The 20,444-nt window shown below is 38.8% G+C and overlaps 1 protein-coding gene across 1 annotated transcript in view; it reads right to left on the bottom strand.

Moving 5' to 3' along the window:
• Window positions 1–8,643: 8,643 nt before the first annotated feature.
• The window catches only part of ARMC1 (armadillo repeat containing 1), a 40,609-nt gene continuing 28,808 nt past the window's right edge, over window positions 8,644–20,444 (bottom strand). The window contains exons 4-7 of the mRNA XM_086465293.1: window positions 15,190–15,379; window positions 11,601–11,717; window positions 11,444–11,518; window positions 8,644–10,881 (exon numbers count right to left, since the gene is read on the bottom strand). Coding sequence (XP_086321419.1) covers window positions 10,690–10,881; window positions 11,444–11,518; window positions 11,601–11,717; window positions 15,190–15,379 — 574 coding nt within the window. The 3' untranslated portion in view covers window positions 8,644–10,689. The remainder of the gene's footprint in view (window positions 10,882–11,443; window positions 11,519–11,600; window positions 11,718–15,189; window positions 15,380–20,444) is intronic.

Raw genomic sequence — 20,444 nt, forward strand, 5'->3', positions numbered from 1 at the left:
CGGGCCCACGGGCCGCACAGGCCACACTGGCCGCCGCTCCTCCGTGCCCGCCTCCCGCCTGGCCCGGCCCGGCCCTGCGCAGCGCCTCTGCCCCACTACGGACGCTCTCTACCCGCATCTGGGTAATAATAACAATAGAGGCGTATTTGATAGGCATTAATTAATATTCCTTCACGCTTAATTCGCGGCAGGATTTTCAACAGAATGATGAAATATCTTCTTTAAGTGCACAGTATCAGCTGCTGGCTAGCAGGGAATAACCATGTTTAATAGCATTGCTAAGGCCTGGGCCTACAGTTTCTGTGTTTGATACAGGGCTAAATAAATAGTAATGGAAATGAGCACACGCTGCAGCAGCTGAGAGAAGTGCAAAGAGCTGAGGTGCAGCAAAAGTGGAGTTTCCTCCCATACTGTAGGAGATTTGCATGGCCAGGCAGTCCATTGAAAGTCCTTTTAAAATACGGGCAAAAAGACATGTTAGGACTCCAAAGGCTGAATTAGAAACTTGGAGTGAAAGCAGATCAGGAGAAGGTGTTGGTGCGGGTGGCTGGTTATGTGGGTAATCAGCTGATGCCATCTTCCCTTTGCTCCTTCACAAAGGTGGTAGAAGTATTGTCGGTGAAATGGAGACTGAGCCTCAAGTCGAGCCAGCACTGTGGGTTCGGAGACCCAGCAGAGGAGGGAAGCACTCTTTCTCCACCACACAACCAGGGGTGGGGCTTTCCCTTTTCATCAGAACTGCAGGAGTACCCCATAAAAAAGTGCCTTCTTAGAAACTTCATAACACTGAAACAGTCATAAACCACTAAGTACCAGCTTGGGGAACAAGGCCAGATAAGCAACTACCAAAAATACCTGGATTGGTAGTAGTACAAGGCAGGAGTCCTTACTGCCAGCACTGGTAGGTTGCACTAGCAGCCATCCAGGCCCCAGCAGGGGGTGATACCAATACTCTTAAACACAAAATAAAGGAGTTTCCTGATATCCCACATTTTAGTTTATGCAAGAGTCGTCCAGGAGGGGAGGTGATACAGCCTCCCTTCACAGTCTTCACATCTCAGAAACAACTTTTTGCAGTTTCATAAGATGTGTGGCATAAGATTTTGCTACCAGATCCCTCCGCATCCAGGCCTTTACATCTGTGCTGCTCGGTCAAGTATCTCTGACTTGATGCAAGCGCTTCACTGGACCAAATCCCAAAAGAGCAGAGAGAAGATCTCTGCTTCTTACCCTGCTTTGCCTGGTTGAAAAATGAGATGCAGACTTATGGTAAAACAGCGGAAAAAAAATACAGAAGACCCTAAATGCTTCACAAAACCACTGAGCCAGGCAAACAGGAAAAAGTAGCGTGAAATAGCAGAAAGATCACCAGACTAAAACAGGGGCCAGTGAGGAAGTGGGTGAATTAGCAAAGTAAGAAGAAAGCTGGAAAGTTGTTTTAATCTTGTTAACAGGGTTTGGTTGGTTTGCTTTGTTTTGTTTTTCTGATGCTTGCTGTCGTAAAGCCCTGGTTTGTAAAGGAAGCAATTCTACAAAGCCTCAATTTTCATTAAAAAACCAAACATCCCTAATCCTCACAGCTGCAGAGGGGGTAGGAAAAAAGCTTGGAACTGCACTCTAGCATACCCAAATGGCTAGTGAAAACATGCAAGAAACAAAATGATTGGTTTTAAATCCTCAGGGAATGTAAGTCCAGTTCATGGTGGGACTTTGTTAACTACAATTTTGTATTTAGTATTACCTGGACCAGGATGGATGAGTACAATGATGATGATAACACGATGAGTATTGTAATAAGAGCGAAAAAGAAAAGGAGCAAAGTGTGCAGTAGAGGAATCAGGTTTGCCGAAAAGAAAATGCCTACTTACTTGCTTAAGAAACTCACACTCTGCACTGATCGATGCTGGAGCAAGACGCGAAGTCCAGATATAACAGTGTTGGATTTATTTAGCTCTGTGAAGGGGACTGTTAATTTTAAGTGTCTGGAGTTAAGGCCCCAAAGAGGGAGCAGCTCAGATCCAGAAACCAAAACCAGTTTCCCTGCCTTAGTGCCGATCAAGCCAGTGTTTTGCAGGATGGCCCAGCAAGAAACACTGCAGAATTTTGGTGGGTATCCAGTTAGCTGAACAGCTCTCCCCTAGCAAGGGAGAGATTTCATTCTCAGTTTTTCATTTTGATGTCTCATGCAGCAACTTAGAACTTTCTTTGTATAAACAGCTACCTTCATTCACTTTATATTTTTTTATAATGCTCTGGTTTAGAGAGTGGATGGGTTATGCTGGGATTCAGTTATGTTGTAGGACAGTCCTAGCTGTGCTGCACTCTACTACAGGAAAAAGAAGAGGGAAAATTCCTGTACAGAGGCTAGTAGCAGTCATTTCTGAAGAAAAGATGGTGCAAGGAGCAATCACAAATAACCAAATGGTTTCTTCAGAGTTGTAACTCTTTCCCTTGCCAGATTTAAGGGCCAGACCCCAAATGGTATGGGGGGAATACATTCTTGCCAAGATAACACACTAATATTAGAAAAGACTGCTTATGAAACAGTGATTGCTTTGGGGTATCACTGTGGCACTGTAAACCACTACTAACAATTAATATATGGCTTATAAGAGTTTAGTCTTAGGAAAGGGAGACCACATTACCCATAGACAAAATAAAACCATCTTTGCAAGATGTATTTCTATTGAAGAATGTTTCCCACTAATAGCAGTGGAAGATGTTGATCAACTCACAGACTTCTTTAAAATCGGCTTGAGGACAACATTGCAATCACAACAGCATTATGTGGGGGCATTTTTGTCAGCATTGACAATTTTTATCCTGTACAAATGGTGGTGTTTAACAAAGACATATGTTTACACAGATGGAGGAGGGAGGTTGTAGTAATGGTGTGATTGAAAGTAAATTGGATTGGTTGAGTAGCTGATGCCAGCTGCCATTTCAGTCTAGGAGTAGGTGGGTACTCGAGATGGGCTGTAGTCGCAGGGATCGCATGTTGAAAGTTTGGTGGGTACCTGTTGCCATCCATTTAGGTGATCGCAAAGTCATAACTCAGCAGCTGCCGTGAGCCCCAGAAGTGCTTTAGCTACAGCTTTTTGCTGCTGCTCCATTTGGTTGCTTCCGGAGGAAGCCTTTCATGGGCCTCTGAGTGGTGCAGAGAGCTGGCTTGGGACTGAGAATTCAGCAGGGCACTTGGCTTTGGGTGTTCCCATCCTCAAAGAAACAAACAAAGTGTTCATTGGCTGCAAAGCACAAAGCTTTTTAGAGGTGGACAGACAGCATATAGGTGAAGGCCAGAGTTGAGTGTCCTTACAGCTCTCCAAATGGAGAATTTGTTTAAAGACACCTCCTTCTCTATCCTTTCCCTGCCCCGCCCCTCGCCTCTGCCACACCCCCCCCCCCCCCCCCCCCCCCATGGTTGACTATCCAACAAGCCAAACACAAAACCAACCATAGTGCTGTTTAGTCAGAATAGTAGGACATCAATCTTGCACAAGAAACACGGCTCTTGGAGTGCTAACACTTTGACTGGTCAAAGAGGGGCTTCTAAAGACAAAAGGCCATTTTCAGGATTTGGGTCTTTATGAGTGATCATTACTGGAATACTGAAGTAGTGTAGAGCTGATGAGAACAACACCCATGGGCACCACCTGTTTTCACTTAATGCCAGACTCACTTGAGCAAAGAGTCCACTCCTCCCCATGTATCTCAGTTTAAAGGCTCTGCTGCAGTCTGGTGGTGATGGTGTTGGGACAAGAGGCAGAAAAGGACCAGGGAGGGCTGGGCTACATTCAAGTTTTCACTTTATTTTGTGGCATTAGGTTTTTTCCTTCTCGTCTTCCTACTTCAATTAATTTAAATAATGCAGGGAACTTTTACACATTAAGTGTCTTCACAAGTAATAGTGAGGTCTAGCTCTTACTGCAGTTTACCAGAGAACGGTCCACTCTACAGAGAGGTCAGCATCATACTTCCTTGTGTATTAGCTTGTCTGTTATGAACAATGTCTCAATAAAGCATTTAAAAAAAAATTAGATATGTTACAGTTTTTTAAAGTTCTAAAGCTATTTTTGGTGGGTTCCCCTAATAAGTACCATTTCCTCTTCATAATTTATAGACCTTTGATTGAATTGTACCTGACTGTTTCTCTATAGCACTAGTGATACCTGTATCACGGTTCATTATACTGAGGGTGGTGTATATATATGTATGTGGAAGGCTGAAGAAAAAAGAAGACAGAGCACAATATGACATTCTCAACTTATCTAGCCAGACATGCAAATATAAACTGCAAACGTAATATTAAAGAGGTCAGGATTTTTGAGATGTCCAAGGTGAAGAACTAGCCATCATCAGCTTTTGTTTACAGGGTCCTAGCTCGGAAATGGGTAACATGCACTGCTTCGATAATAAGCACCGCAAAGTTATGTTTCAAGAAGCTCTTCTCACAGTGAAGGCTTGTATACAAAAGCACTATTTTTTTTCTTAGAACAGTATTTTTCAGGATGGCACAGAGCATGTTCATTGTTGAAACTACTACAGTGAAAAAGATTTCAAAACCAGTCATTATTTACTTTATCTTTGCTTGTTGAAAGGTCCAGATAGAACTTCATTTAAATAGCAAGAGTAGCCTTTGAGCACGTGTAATTTACTGTTACAAGCAGCAATGCATTTTATACACCAGAACATCTACACATATGGAAAAACAAAACCAGCTACACTGACTATAATAATAAGATTGCTTCACTAGCCTAAATGACAGAGTTAATGCTCAGCTATGTTAAATGTCTGCTATTTTCCTATTATAGTGGGTGATATATCTTCATTGTTTCAGTAATGTAGCCAACAATTGAGAGCTTAGTAGCCGTCACTCTTCACCTGCCGTAAGCTTTACAGGTATTCTATATGCAAAGAAATAGACTCCTTAAAATATGCCATTTACTACATCCCGCTGAATTACAGTGTATAAACAATAACGGTTATTTGCTGAAACATTACAGCACATATTTGTTGTAGCAAAGGAAGTAAAGCCATGAAAACCAAGGACAACATATAAGCCTTTCGTTTTATACCAAGATAATGAATGTGAATGGCGTTGCCAGTATTAAATGTGGGACTCCCATATTAACAATATAGGGTTTTGTAATCAAAAATTTATTATGGTAGTTTAAGTTTTTATTCAGAAAAAAAATTAATCTTGCAGTAGTACAAATTAAGCCATCACTTTTAGACAGTCTCTTGTAATGTTAGTGCTGTTCCTCTGGACAGGAGGAGCAGCCTTTTGCAAGTGGAAAGCCTGTTTCTCTGGGAACTGGCTTCCAGCCTCCTTCCCCTCCCTCTCACCCTTCCCAAAAAAAAGGAGTCCCTGTGCTGGATCATCTACCTGCCCTTCAGAGTTTAATACAAACCAACGAACCATGGATTCTTCCTCAGTGAAGCAAGCATGGCCAAAAGGCCACATGGTAAGTGGGACATCTTATTTTTCAACCTGTGCTATATATAGGGGGAGGAGGAGAGTTTAACCAAAACATGCTCTTGAAAAGTGATTAAAAAGAAATACCACATTCGTATCAGGTATATAATGGTGTATATACAGGAGTCTGTAAAGGAGATCACCCCTTGTTAGAGAAGTGTTAGGGACTGAAAACCACTAATGACATTAATTACTGGAAAGGGTGTAAACACCACTGTCAGGGTGATGCTTTAACTTGTGTGAAGACAACAGATGCCTTGGGCACATTATGTAGGTAGTTACATTACTGCTGAAGTAAGTCCTGTTGTGCAAGGCTTTTGAAATATACCATAACATATGCAAAGATAGCTAAATATTTTTTGGGAAAACAACTAGAAAGAGTTTTTGTTACCAAGAGTTTCTCCTTACATAGAACTTCAACAAATCAGTAAGGACTATTTTGAGAAGAAAATTGGCTCTCAACCATGCCTGGCTCGCAATGCAATCCTATGTATAACTCAGTAAGGAAAGTTGCTTGTGACAAGTTCAACTTTTCTACTCCAGGCTAGAGGAGTTCAGACAGTGCAAAGGCCTCTCTTAAAACAGAGGGCATTTCAGGTTATTTTTGTAATGAAGCATGAACTAAGAATCGGAGACAGCTCACAAAATTTTGCACTTCCCAAGATTCCTGAGCAATTTCAGTAAACAGATTCAGTTAAGCGGTCTGTAAAATCAGGCTACTAGAAAAACACCTTTGTAAAGCCCTCATGTTATGGATGTTGGTGTTTTGGTGGGATGTTAGGTATGAACAGTGTGCCAGCTGCTCTCTTCTAGCTCACCGTGTGCTCACATGGTAGCTCGCCCTCCCCTTTCACCAGCAAACATCCAGAAGGGCACCTCCTGCAGAGGAGCTGACGGCGCAATTCCCTGCACTGGTGGTTAGCACGCCCACGTCCCTGAAGGACCTTAATGAGAAGAGGTATGGAACAGCAAGGCATTACTTCACACCAGAAGTACTCCCTTATTGTCGGTATTTACACTTGGTGCTCCAGTAGGAAATGAAAGCAGTGATCCTGTCATATGGTGGTTTTGTCGTATTCAGTTTTTTATATCTGTTACTTAAAAGACTCTTTTCATGCCAGTCAGACATATTGCCATACACTGCTGGCATAGAAATGCTTTTTACATAAGATGTTTGGTTCCAGTTGTGATTTTATTCAAGTCCTTAGAAATGCTGGATTAGCACAACTGATGGCTAACTGACCTGGACTGTAGGCACTGGGCAAATATTGAACACTGCTGGAAACTGTTCGGCTACCAAGTTCTGTGCAGTCTTCATGCCATGAAGAGACTGAGCTGCTGGGAACTTCCAGATAGCAGCCTTCAGACACTAATGTAATGACTTCCACCATGACAACTGGCACAAAAAGATGGCCAGAGTGTGCATCTCTCCTTTGGTGCTTTTGTATCTCCAGACAACTTTAACTGCTTTAATGGATGTTAATTTATTCCACAGGGGAAGTTATAACTCTTCCAGTCACTACTAAGCCTAGTGCACATAAAAGGAGAATAACATGAAGAAATTTTAAAAGAATGTAAATTCTGGCACATGCATCAGCTTAGAGGTAGGCCTGGCTCTCCATGTTTTAAGCAATATACATGCGAAGTACTGCAAATTTAAATCAGCTTTTCTCAACCCTATTCAAAACCTGCATGTGAAGCAGACAAAACAAGTAGAGCATTGCCTGCTCCGTGTAAACTACCAGAAATAGGACAATTTCTTTTTGTAACAGCTTTATATTAAGCTTTAGAGCAGGAATCTTAACAGCCAGTCTCACCCCTGACGCTAATTAGATGCTGTACCTCACTGAAGAAGTCTCCAGTAACCCCACCACTCACCCTCTTTCGCCAAGTAATGTGCTCTCAACTTTTCCCAAGAATTACAATCAGAATCCGAGATGGGTTGAGAGGTTATTCTCATCTCTATCTTCATTTATTTTCTATCCTTAATTTGAACAAATAGATTTGTTCACATTTTAGGAACTCAGAATAATTAGGTACAGATGAAGGAACAGGAAAGGCTATTACTGTCCAGCTCTCTTCAAAATGAATACAGTAAGGAATGCTATTGCTGATTCTTTTTAGGTATGTTTTTAAATTCTGCTAGTTGACAGCTACAGAGTTATTCACAGGCAAAAAGAAGCACCCTTGTTTTATTTTACATTGTGGGCAGTTTCAGGAGTACTTCACATCTGCCATTTTGCATCTGCCCAGTTATTCAATGTTTTCTTCTGCATCAGCCCCACACAGTGCTCTCCCCATCAGCTTACACGGCCCATGGCAAAACTCAGCAACATCAGCTATTTTTCCATGGAATAAGGCATAGGTGATTGTGGAGTGGGAAAGCTGGAGTATGTTGTATTTCAAAATACTGTAGAATGCTTATTGTGCTTTGACAGCTCTTCACAGAAGCAGTTATGAGCCCCAATTTTGCCTCTACCTATCACATCAGCATTTACTCTTATTATGAAGAAACATGGTGGTGATTCTTCTATTACACTGTACACAGCTGTAACCCTAGGACAATTCAGGAGCTTAAACCATGATGTATGCGGTGGCTTCCTTGGCAGTCAAGTACTCTGCAACTAGTGCAATGCAATACCAGCACTCTGTCTCCCAGTTCAGCTTCTTTTTGAAGCTTTTAATTTTTCGGTAATTTTTTTTGGTCATCTCCTTAGGTCAGAGTAAAAGGGCTTTCTTATCCTTAATCTGATCTCTGAGAAAGTACAAACATAAAATTAATGACTGTGTACTGTGTTGGGTTTTTTTACTTTATCAAAATAAGAGGTTTCTCTAGGCATGTTGATTCTTCTTAACTTCCCTACACAGCATCAGTTATAAAAAAAAAAAAAAGCTAACGTCCAAAAAAAACCCCCAAGAATGAATTTGAGATTATGTCCTTAAGTAGCTTCTACTTACCCACTTTTTACAAGAACTTTGTTTAAAATGCAGGCATGTTCTAAACATACACAAAAGCCCCATTGTGATAAGCAGCAACCGTCTCACAATGACTGGACATTTGCATTCCTCTCTGTTAAATTAAAGATGAAAAAGATGTACTTCTACTACCACAAGTAGCTTAAACAACAAATGCCAGAACATTTAAAAAGGCACCAGTCATATTTTGTTTAGTTATATTATCCTTTATTATTTTACAATATATTTCAAAAACTTTTACAGATGTCTTACAACTGTTCTACAAGAGCTGCAATACTGTCATAAAAGCACACCTACAGACTGAATGCACAAACAAACTGTCATACCTACTGGTATTGAACCATTAATATCTAAAGGGTGTAGTCTTTTAGTAAATAGATGTGCAGTAATGCAAATGCAAACAGATGTTAATGCAGAAAAATAAAACTCTGCATTCATGGCTATAGAACAGAGGGCTTTTCAAACACATTTGGTACTGTAACATTCTAGACAGCAGTATGAGTAGTATTACATATTTAAAGCAATACATGCCCTGAAAAGCCTGTATTTTCAATCTGTGCATGTAAACCTGAATCAAAAATAAACTAGATATATTAAAAAACATGAGACATCTAGTCTGCCAACAAGCTTTTGTTTCTTTTTTATCCTAGAATGACAATTAACTTGGGTGGGTGAACTCTGACCTGCATTAATATTTTACATTATCGTTTCCTCAGCAGTTCTGTAGTATTATGACAGCCTGTTAATTTTTTTTTTTATGTATTCCTTCTGCATACGCACAGGGGAATAACTTTGATACGTTAATATTTTTTTCTGAGTCTCCAAGTGGTAAATATAATTAATTTTACAGCAAATACATTACCACAAAAAGCATTGTATAATGAGGTTTATAACATTATTTAAAGTTCTCAGATGTATTTCTCTGGTGCAACAAAGCAATGGCACTGCAGTTTTCAAGCACTGTGTATTGAATCCTCTCAGGCACACAGTGTTTACTAACAGCTCAGATATATATTATTCTCTGCCCACCAAAGTTTTACTTTCATTCTCTTCTGGTCACAGAAATTACCACGACATCTTTAAACCTGCACTGTCTGTACGCGGCAAGGTAAAGGCAATTGTTTGCATGTGTTTTTAAGCCTATCCAAGCTGATGTAATTTCATGGGAGTCTCATGAAAGACATTAGGAGGGAACCATAATTATGTATCCGATTTGTTAGTTAAAAAATAAAAAGGGTTAAAGTCAACATTTATGAGTGTGGCACTGTGGCAAAGGAGGCATTCAGTTCTGCTTTATTCTTCAAGTTTTAAGTTTCAGTTTCCATTCAATATTTGCTAACAGTGAACACCATTTCTTAACCAAACACAGTCTACATCCCTCTATTCTCTGCAGACAGAGCTGCAGTGGGTCGTCACTACATTGGACCACAGCTTTTTTTTGCTAGTCTTCCCAACCAGCCTAAACAGCAGACAGTGGTATTTACTAGTTATATGTATCAGTCACATCCATCGTTACAAATATGTTCTATTAACTGTACAATGTATGTATACACATTTGTGTTTATTCAGTCCCTTACCCTTATTTCTTAATCTCAAGCACTCCAATGGTTAAGGACAGGCTTGAAAAAAATTCAATATACATAAAAGGGTTATAAATTTTAAGTCTGTAGTGATTCTAGTTTAATAGCAAAAGGGGAATGTCATGCTCATGCTGTGAGCATGGTTGGCAAAAATAAAGGCAAAAAAGAGGCAGACTATGTTTTTCTCTGGAGTCAAAATCTAGAAGATTAAACAAAATAACATTAGTCCAAAGGGATGCAGAAATAAAAAGGGCATTTTATTTAATGCACAACTAGAGCTATTAAGAATTTTCTTTCACAGAGGCCCTGAGACTTAAGTTAAATGGATTCTCCCTATCATGTGTTTCATGTGAAGTCAAACTTAAAGCTCTATACACAAATATTTGGTATATAACAGTGGACCCATTTTTAAAAAGTGAAGCAATAAAATCTACATGAAAAACAAATGAAAGAACAATCTGATTGGAGGCCTCCGTCCTTTGACCCCTGCCCTATCAGGCTGAATGTCCAATAAAATGTAAAATGCAGCATATATTTGCTTAATCTAAATTTTTTTGTGATGACTTATTGCAAATTGCACTTGGCAGTTCACCACACCAATGGAAAACTGGCCCCCCTGTTGGTTCATTCACACAGTCTTTTAACACCACATACAAGTCACCAGTAGAAAGATCTCGATAGAAAATTTGCTGCTGTGCTGAGCCAGCTTGCTGCACCTTCTGGGTGTGACCCAACACGCGACACTGCTTTGTCCTGTTCCTTAGTAGGGCTTTCATCTTCTGGTAAATATTCAGGTAGATCTGTATTCTGCTCTACTTCCACTGGAGTATCTTGGAACGGAACAAGCACCTGACAAAACACAACAGATGAAAAGTATGTCAAATGTTGTAACTTAGAAGAATGAATGAAAGTTACACATACATACACACATTCAGGATGATGTTCCCCTACACAGCAAGAATATAAATGGAACCTAATATATACATCTGGAATCTACTATGCTTAGAAGGTATAGAAGAAAAGCTTTGGCTTAACATGTAAGAAAAAATAGCAAACAAAAGTCATAGACCTTTTAGTGTAGTTGTGAAATAAAAACACTTCAGCAGCTGCAGTCAAAAAAAAAAAAAAAGGTTCACTCTGACCCTTTTACATCATTAAGGAGAGAAACATGGTATTTTTGTCCTTCTGTAAAGTTCTGTAAAACTGTTCTATGGATACATGTCCTGACACAGGAGAGCCTTTATTCCCCTTGTGCTGTATGTGTAGCACTCCCACTTTTACAATTCCCACAATTACTCCCACATATACAAAATTCTGCCTGGCATCAGATGTTACGGGCACAGAGGTGCTGGTATTATTAAAGATACAGCTGAGCTAAACCAATTGGTATTTAGAAAGATACATATCCTACCTCCTCACCACTTTCACTTTTCACAACTTGCTGTGCCTTCATAACTTTGGTTGATGCTATCGCCGTTGCCAATGCCTACAAGTAGACAGGAAAAACCAAGACCTTAGTGTGACAGAATGCAATAATGTGAGGATCTGGAGGGTTATCGAGCACTTACCTCTGCTTTTAAGTCTGAGCGAATTCGGACCACACACCTTTGAACAGCCATTTGAAAGGTAAAACTAATAACACCTTTAATTTTCAACAAGGCTTCTTCACAAAGATTCCTTCGAGACTGAAAAACAAACAGAAAGCCCACAGCTGAAGTACTTCCATAATACACCACATGAAAATGCTCACAGTTAGTTGTTAAGGAATTCCTGTATGTCTGAGGGCAGGTGGTTACTGGACTGCATTTTTTTAAAAGAAAAACTAAGACTTACATTTTAGTGCACAAATATTAGACTACCTTGCCACAAAAAAAAAAAAAGAAAAAAAAAAAAAAAAGAAAAAATTGCTTACACTTCAGAAGTCAAAGAAGGATGGCATCAACTGTAAATAATTAGAGAAAAGTGCTGAAAAGCAAAGAATGTTTTTCTCTGTATGATCAGCTAAACAGTCCCCTCTGGTTAAGTTCTGATTGACTGAAGTGCTCATTGATGAGTAGTTCGTGTTTAAGTTGCTATTTATCGGACACCTTGCCTCCACACTGACTGAATGCATCAAAGCAGCTGTTGTATCTTGCAGCTGCTTCATCTGCAAACATCCCTGCACAGCATAAGCTTAATTCTTATTTCAAAGGGAGAGTATTTGGTTGATAACTCACAAAATGTTATGTTTAAAGCAAGTGACATCGCCTGCTGTGCTGTAACATTACATTGACCTGTACTAGTTGCATCTGTATATTAGAATGTTCTTTTTTTTTTTCCCTCTTAATATTTGCATAAGATGGTTGTAACAAAAAGGATTAAAGTATACTTGGAGAGACTGCTGGCACAGACGGAGAAAAAAGAAAAGATGCCCTGTACCAGAATAAACTGACAGCCTTACACGAATTCAAAATAATGATGTATTTAACTTTTACATCAAGTTTCTGCAAGCTTTAAAATAGTAAGTTATTTCAAAGCATATTTATATTAGTTATCAAACAATCACTGGTCAGTAATTGGCATGCACAAGTAAATTACATTCTTTTAATCTCTGGAAGAACTAGCTGAAGCGGGTCTTTTTTAACAGTTTAGCATATATATTGAAACAATTCATTTGTGTTAAAGTTTACATATTGAAATAATTAACATTCCTGAGATTTACAAAAATAACTTTGCCAGATAGGCTACCTTTCCTATACACAGGAAATACCTGATGCAAAGAGGGTAGGCTGCCTTGCCTGAGTGAAAGTTGAAACTACTTTTGAACACAAGAAGCAACACATTCATAGCTCATTAGCCTAAACAAATAATTTATGCTTACATACCCATGTATATATATAGCAATTCTGTGACAGAATTTGGCTTTTTACTCAGAGATTCCAGGTTCAATTGCCAGCACCTCAGTTTATTTTGAAATGAGGCTTTCAGGGATCAGGTAACTGGTGAATCACTTCTCAAAGACAAAACTTACCAAGGCCCATACAGACTCATTAAAAAGCTGGAAGCTTGGCAGCCACCAGCCTTGCTGCATGAAAACCTTTTGCAAAGTATGTCTAACTATGGCAGTCAGGCAGAAACCCCAGCACTACACAGCTAGACACCCTTCTGCATGGTACTCGTGAAGTATGGGCAGAGGGTAGAACAAGTACAGAGTAGGAAAAGTGAAATTTAGGATATTTTCTTGCACACTGAATCCCAATTACCATACCCTATTAAATGCTACTAAAATGTACAGATTAGAAAATTGACTAAGAGGGGATGCCTCAGACTCCTGAATTATTGCTTCATTTTTTTCCTCTTTTTTAAGCTTATCAAATTTGATAATTAGCTCTTAAAATAAAAACAGCCGACCCCACACTAAACAAATGACCTTTCCCCTCCCTTCCTGAAATAATCAATATCTACTATTTGAGGTTTCAAAATCCACAAGCATTTGTAGGATTTGCAATTGTTCCTAACAGCAGCTTCTTGTTTCAAATCTAAATGACAAAACACAGGTAAACTGTGAACACAGTGTTTACAGCTCTGCATTTCGTTACTATGCCTTTTAACACTCCTACGTGCCACCTAATATTCTTTGCTAGTTAAGTCAAGAATAAACTGTTGAATGAAACTAAGCTGCTTTTATTGTTCACATCCTTCATCATCCTCCCAGTCCTGACTTACCATGACATTCAAAACAGCATTATAGGGGTGTTTAACTGCTGAGTGAGTACCTGGAGTATCACTAACATTTCTTTAATAATCTGAGGAAATACAGAGCTATGTACACTAGCCATCTCGAGCCAGTGCACAGTTAGATTTTTCTTCTCCTCAACAATGAGCTAAGAAAACATGCTGCTGTGCTCTAGGCAACTACAAAAGTCTGAAGTTTTCCCCTCTGGAGCTGAATATCTAAATATCCTATGCTTTTGCAGAATACCTTTGCCTCAGCATTTAAGAGAGAAACTCCACAAATCTCGCCAAGTTCCATTTGTTGAAGAACACAAAGAAACACTTTTAAGATAGAATCGGGCTATAGCCAGAGTATCTAAATTTACAAAGTAGAAGTGGATGAAATTTCTTGCTTGGAGATACCTGCAAACAAACAAATCAACTACAAGCTTAAAAACAAAACAAACCAAACTTAACAGGAGACAACTGATTGGACTGAATTAAAAAAACTTCAAAGTAAAAAAGCCAATGGTGTTGACAAAGCACTGCCTTTCTCAACAGAGCAAGTGCTGGAAGGATGGAACCGTAAAAAATACTTACTTTGTATAAAGTGAGCTAGAGCAGCATGTTATTTCTAAAGGAATTAACTATGGTCTTACGAAAAGAGTACAATGGGTATGTTATTGATAAACTGGGTCCGTGGACACGCTTACTTGGCAAAACGTAAAGCAACAAAGTGAAGGATCAGGTTTGATCATTTAAAATGGGTACAAAACTGAAGATACAAGGTCCAGAGGGCACTTGTGGATAACATGCTTAAACAGTCTACATGCTGTTTGGCAGCCGTAAAAAGGCAAACATGGCCCTGGGGTGTTATCTACAGGGGTATGGTAGATAAATCCGTAGAAGTTATTCTGACATTACATAAAGACTCAGTGAGACCTCATTAACTCAAATGCCATTCTGGTCACTACAGTAGAAAAGATCTCACAGACAATGAAAACTAGCTTAAAGAAAATACATCATTTCTAAATTAAGAGTAATAAAAAAACCCCACAACAAACCCAGTGTCTGAAATCTCTCGTAACAAAAAGAAAACTTTTTTTTAGTTTAACACACTGATACAAACACAAGATATCCTTAAGTGAAGCTGCTGAAGATACCTTGTTTCTTCCAATCATTCTCGAAAAATCAAAGAAAATTAGGAGAGGTGGAAACAGAATAGTTTTCTTAGAGTAGTTAGAAAGCCATCAAGGAAACTGCCTTAAAATATTTTCTTTAGATGTTCTGAGTAAGCTCAATTTATGCAAGACTTTATACATATCTTGTGATTCAAAATAGGATTCACAGAAATTGCTGACAATTGATGATGCCACACAAGTAGCCTAAATACATTATTTTTGTGGGCAAAATACATCTCAGTACAGCATGCCTTATTTACATAAATGCTGAAGGTTTCCTTACCGAATCATCAAGGCCATCTATATGCAAAACCACTGTCTTGGCACGCTTATTTGTGCTGCCAAGGAAAAACTGCGCTTTCCGTCGACGATAATTCATCTCATTCACATTGTCTATGTCTGACATGTTGGAAGACTGAAGGATATCATAGACTTCAGAAGCTAAAAGTTTCGTCTCTCCCGGTGTAGTGGTCCTTAAAGAAAAAGTGGATTAAGACTTGTAAATATTTGTTTTTACATTAGTACTCCAAACAGCTGCTGATTATATCCTTGCAACTGGAATATTCCATGTGCCACAGTAATACTATTACACAGTCAATACATCGCAAAAATTTTACAATGGGAGAGGAGAAGTTAGGTAAAACTACTTCCTTTCCCACATTCCAATTTTTATGTCGATCTATTAATTCTAGTATCATTATAAACAAGTCTGTGTTCTCAAACAACACAAATACAGTTTACATCAGTTTGACAACTACAAACAAAATAGGGTACTGGATGCTCAGTACACCGCTGTTAATTTGTTCGTGTTGAGCTTTTTTTTTTAAACAAAAGATCTCCAACTACCTAGTGATATGTTTCCTTCACTTCTCACTTTCCTTGTTACATAGTAAAAACAATTTATCTGTAAAACTGTAATCTTCCCAAATGTTTTCTTCTCCAAAGTTACTGAGTATCAACAACAAAGGAGAATCCCAGATTTTCTTAAAGAATCCAAAGGTTATTTCTGATTAGACTAAAATTTATGGTATGAACTACATGATAGCAATTTATTAAATAGAAAAAAATGTAGATAATAGAATGAATATATATTAATTTCTTATGATTAATTAAAACTAATTTTAATAAGGTACTAATATAAATCTGTTGTCCAAATTTAGCCCTGTTTTAATTATGCCAGTGATTTAAAGCTATGTGCAGAAACAAAACTATTACCGCATCAACTTGCAATTAATCTTAAAACGATGAATGACAGCTTTGCTGCTTTGTTTAGCAAACACTAAGTAACTAACAAGTACCTTTAGATTTATTTTTTTTTTCATTTGACTTCCTTAATTACCATACATTAAACACATTTTCCATCCTACCATATGGACAAGAATGAACACTGAAGCAGGCATGTTAAGAGTTCTCAGCTTCTGGGGGTCCTAGCTAGCCTTTTTCTTTTTTTTAATTCTCTGCACCCTGTTTTGAACAGCATGCGTTTGGAGAGGAAAACGTGAGCTCTTGAGATCATTCAGTACATTGTTAGCATTCAAGGGAAAAAAAGAAAAAGGGAAAAAAAAGAAGTAGTAGTAAGCAAACAACCAAGACCTAAAGTAGCAAAGCATTTCAGCATATGTTCAGTTTTAAATACATGCTTACATTCTGCTTTGTTACAGTGGAAAAAAAAATGCTTAGGTTAAATCACAGAAACAAGTGCTGCGAACACACAAAGATTTCAACTTCAATCTTCCATGATTTATTAGATAAAGTAATGGAACAGATGATAAAGTTGTGCAAGCTGATGTCTTGAGGCAGTAATAAATTATCTTGTGCAAAAGTGACATCAAGATACTAAGAAATGTACCCACCTGTTAGTTTTGGCAAATTCTTTCAACAACAAAAATCCTGTCCATACCAAGTGATTTACAATAGTAGACTTTTTTTTTTCCCTAAGTTTAAATACAGTTAACTAAGCACACTATTGAAAATGTCACTATCCCACCTACAGCACCCACTGTGCTGTTGAGTTTTTGCTTGAATACAATTGTCCTATTGCATTCCAGAGTTTAAAAAAAACTTAGAAAGACAAATGAGAAATAAAATATACTTAGACATAATGTATATATGCATATATATACATACATACACAAAAGAAAGAGAATTTAAATTTATCAGTATGTCAGCAAATATAAAATACACAAGTGCCTAAAAGTAAAAAATCAACAGTGATTTTCATACATGTTTTGTGCTCCCAACATTACAGTTGCATAGTTCTTGGAAAACTAATGACTTGAAACAACCTGTTAATTTGAAAACACAAATTTAAATCTGCCTTTATTCAATACAAGTATTCTAAGTTATCCCTAAAACAAGTCTACACAGGTAAATGTTTTGTGTATGCACACACACACTTAAACAAGCTACTCAGATAACTTCCTGTATCCTTCCAAACAGAGGATTACTACTATCTACCACTAAGTTACAGATGAGAACTGTAGTTACCCCTCTTACATTAAAAAAAAACCAAAACCAAACGTAAGATTTATATAAAGAGAACTTGTTGCAAAATAAGCAACTGACTGTGTAATAGGAAGCAGCATGAAACTCAGACACTACACCCTAAGGGCAAGAACAACTGATGTCACATAAGAATATCAGATTGCAAAATAATCCCCAATAGAGGTATTAGCCAGTTTTATTCTGCAGTAATGCAATACTACAGTTTTAGCAACTCAGTTAAAACAAACAAACAAAGATACACAAAATTGCACACAAAGTCTACAATTTTTTGTGTGCTGGTAAAATGAGTGAACACAAGTTTTGCATCAAACTATTATTATTTCATTAAAGTAATTTATACAACAGCTACACAAAGAATAGAAATTTTAATATCTTAGTATCAGACTAGACGTAAGGAAGAAATTTTTTACAATGAGGGTGGTGAAACACTGGAACTGTTTGCCCAGAGAGGTGGTAGAAGCCCCATCCCTGGAAACATTCATGGTCAGGTTGGATGGGGCTCTGAGCAACCTGATCCAGCTAAAGACGTCCCTGCTCACTGCAGGGGGTTGGACTAGATGGCCTTTAAAGGTCCCTTCCAACCCAAACTATTCTATGATGCTATGATTTTTAAGGAAAAAAAAAAAAAATCTACCTGGAAGTAAGTGTAATAAACCCTCTCTATTGTAAAAACAAGGTGATACTCAACGCTGTTTCTTTATACAATATATTGGTAACAAAAAGATAAATACAACAAAACTATATGTAAAATTAAAATACTAGAATAGTGGAAGTTTTTTTTTCTTTTTAAATAAGAATAACACATGGGTTCTGCTGCCTGAAATGAGAAAAATTGCATCCTTAACAGAAGAGGGTTCCGAGAGCACTGACACAGGCCCTTCCAGCACCTGCACATCAGTAGTTTCGGACACCACTGCTCACAGCTGTCCAACCCAGCCTCCTGCCACCATCAGAGCAGCAGAAGGGAACTCTTCCTCATCTTTCCACCACCCCCGTTCACTCTAGTACAGCACTTTATTCACCACTGAAGGTGCAGCTGTAAGCCCATTTCTACCTCCCCAAAACAAAAGCGCCCTGATGGAAGAAGACAAAGCGAGGGAGGGGCAAAGGCCTTTCCCTTTAAGATGTCTCAAACACTTGCAAAGTACCCAGAAAACAAACCTGTAGTCACAGAGTGGATGATGTGGAATCGGGACAATGTAGGCCTTGTACTCAACAACTGATGAGGCCAACCTTTTCTTATCTCACGGCTGGAGAAGGGAGCCCTGTAAAGATCTGACGGTTCTAATCTGGCCCAACTTGTTCTGTTCTCATGACCATTGTACCTGATGAATGGCCCTTTTCATATGTTAATGAAGATTAGCACTTGTCCACCCACCCAAATCGTGCTACATACTACCTGGGGAAGGGGGAAACCGGAGACTGTGTAGTGGGGTGGGTCACCCCAGTTGGCTGTACCACCCCTGGAACCTGGAGTGGTGATGTATCTCTCTCTTTTTTTTTCCCACTCTCTCTCCTTTTAATGAAAAAGCTAAACCCTGACAATGGCCTCACTGTGATACATAAAAGCTTTACTTGCATTTTTTTAGTTTAGTTTTGCTTGCGTCTTTGTTTTCCTGAGTTTTTCCTCCCCCACGAGGATGGTTTTAACTATTTGCTGAGCAGAGCTAATAAATAGGTAACATCTTACCTGACAAGATTAAACAGACCTTGAGTAAGTTCATCAGGCTTGCCGTGTAAGTCACTAATGATAGGATTATAAGAGTGTCTTTACAAAAATATAGTAACATTTACCCAGGTACAAGATACCACAGACCTAAACAGTGAATAGATAAGGAGGAGAGTGTTTTTGCAAGTACATGGCACTGTTTATCCAGAGGAGCCATGTGTTTAGTAAGTAATAAGACTAAGACAAGGAGATCTTGACAGAGATAAAACGCTATTCACCAAGCCTCATAAAACAAAAGGTGCCATATATCTCAGCAATGAGAGACAATTGGGAGAACTCATCAGACTACAAAGCTCTGTTAGATAACATAACCTAAAAGAAAAATCATTTAAAAAAAAAAAAAGAGTCAAGGGAAGTCTGAACTTTTCAACTTTAGGAAACAGTGCAGAGGCTTAATAGGCTAATTAATATTAACTTCTTCACCCAGGAGATGCATAATGACATGACAATGAAACATATGATGCATGATGCAAAGGGGGGTACATGTTAAGCGGTAAAAATGTAGTATATGTAGTAGGCGGATTGGGAAGTCTGTGCCTTCCTAGTACCTTAACCAACGGGGAATGGGAGAGGGTTCTATGCAGCCAGGAAATTAGGATAAAAAGGGGGCTGTGACCCCAGCAACTTTGAGAGACTCCATGGGATATGCCCAGTGGACTCCTCCTTTATTCGAATAAAGTTTATTTTTATAGGACTCCTCTGTCTCCATTGTGAACACTGACCACTGGTGCCAGGATTTTCTGCACAGATAACATGAACTCAGCCAAGGTAAGCACCCAAGGAGATAGTTTAAACTGACCCCTTGTAACATTCCGAGGCCAAAGGACTGATGAGCTCACTCAGTGACTATAGATGGAAAAAGGAAGCCCAAAGTTCAACTAGTGGACAGCATGAGGAAGACTATGAACGACCACCAGAGGGTGAAAAGACCCTAACCCTAAATCTACTGTGCATGCTTGGACTATGTAAATGAATTCTGGGAACTCATCACCATAAGACTGCCCTTCTCAGGAAGTCTGATGAATATGTATGATTTCTGTGTACAGGAACTGATGTGTTTTGCTAACCTGTTGGAGCACTCATGGTGGAACGATCCCCAGTGCTGCAATAAAGAATGCCTACTTAGTAACACTCTGTTGCTATTGAGTTTTCATCTCTGAATCCTTACCCAGCAGCACCTAGCCTCCCACCTTGGTGAGGAGCGTTAGAAAGCAAGGGGGTTTGGAAGCTCCGAAGGCCACTATAAAACTCTTTTTGGGGAAGTTACTGTTGTTTTGTTTGGGAAAGCCCATTTGCCAAAGTTG

This window comes from Leptosomus discolor, chromosome 5, assembly GCF_034619465.1.
Source record: "Leptosomus discolor isolate bLepDis1 chromosome 5, bLepDis1.hap2, whole genome shotgun sequence".
NCBI lineage: Eukaryota > Metazoa > Chordata > Aves > Leptosomiformes > Leptosomidae > Leptosomus > Leptosomus discolor.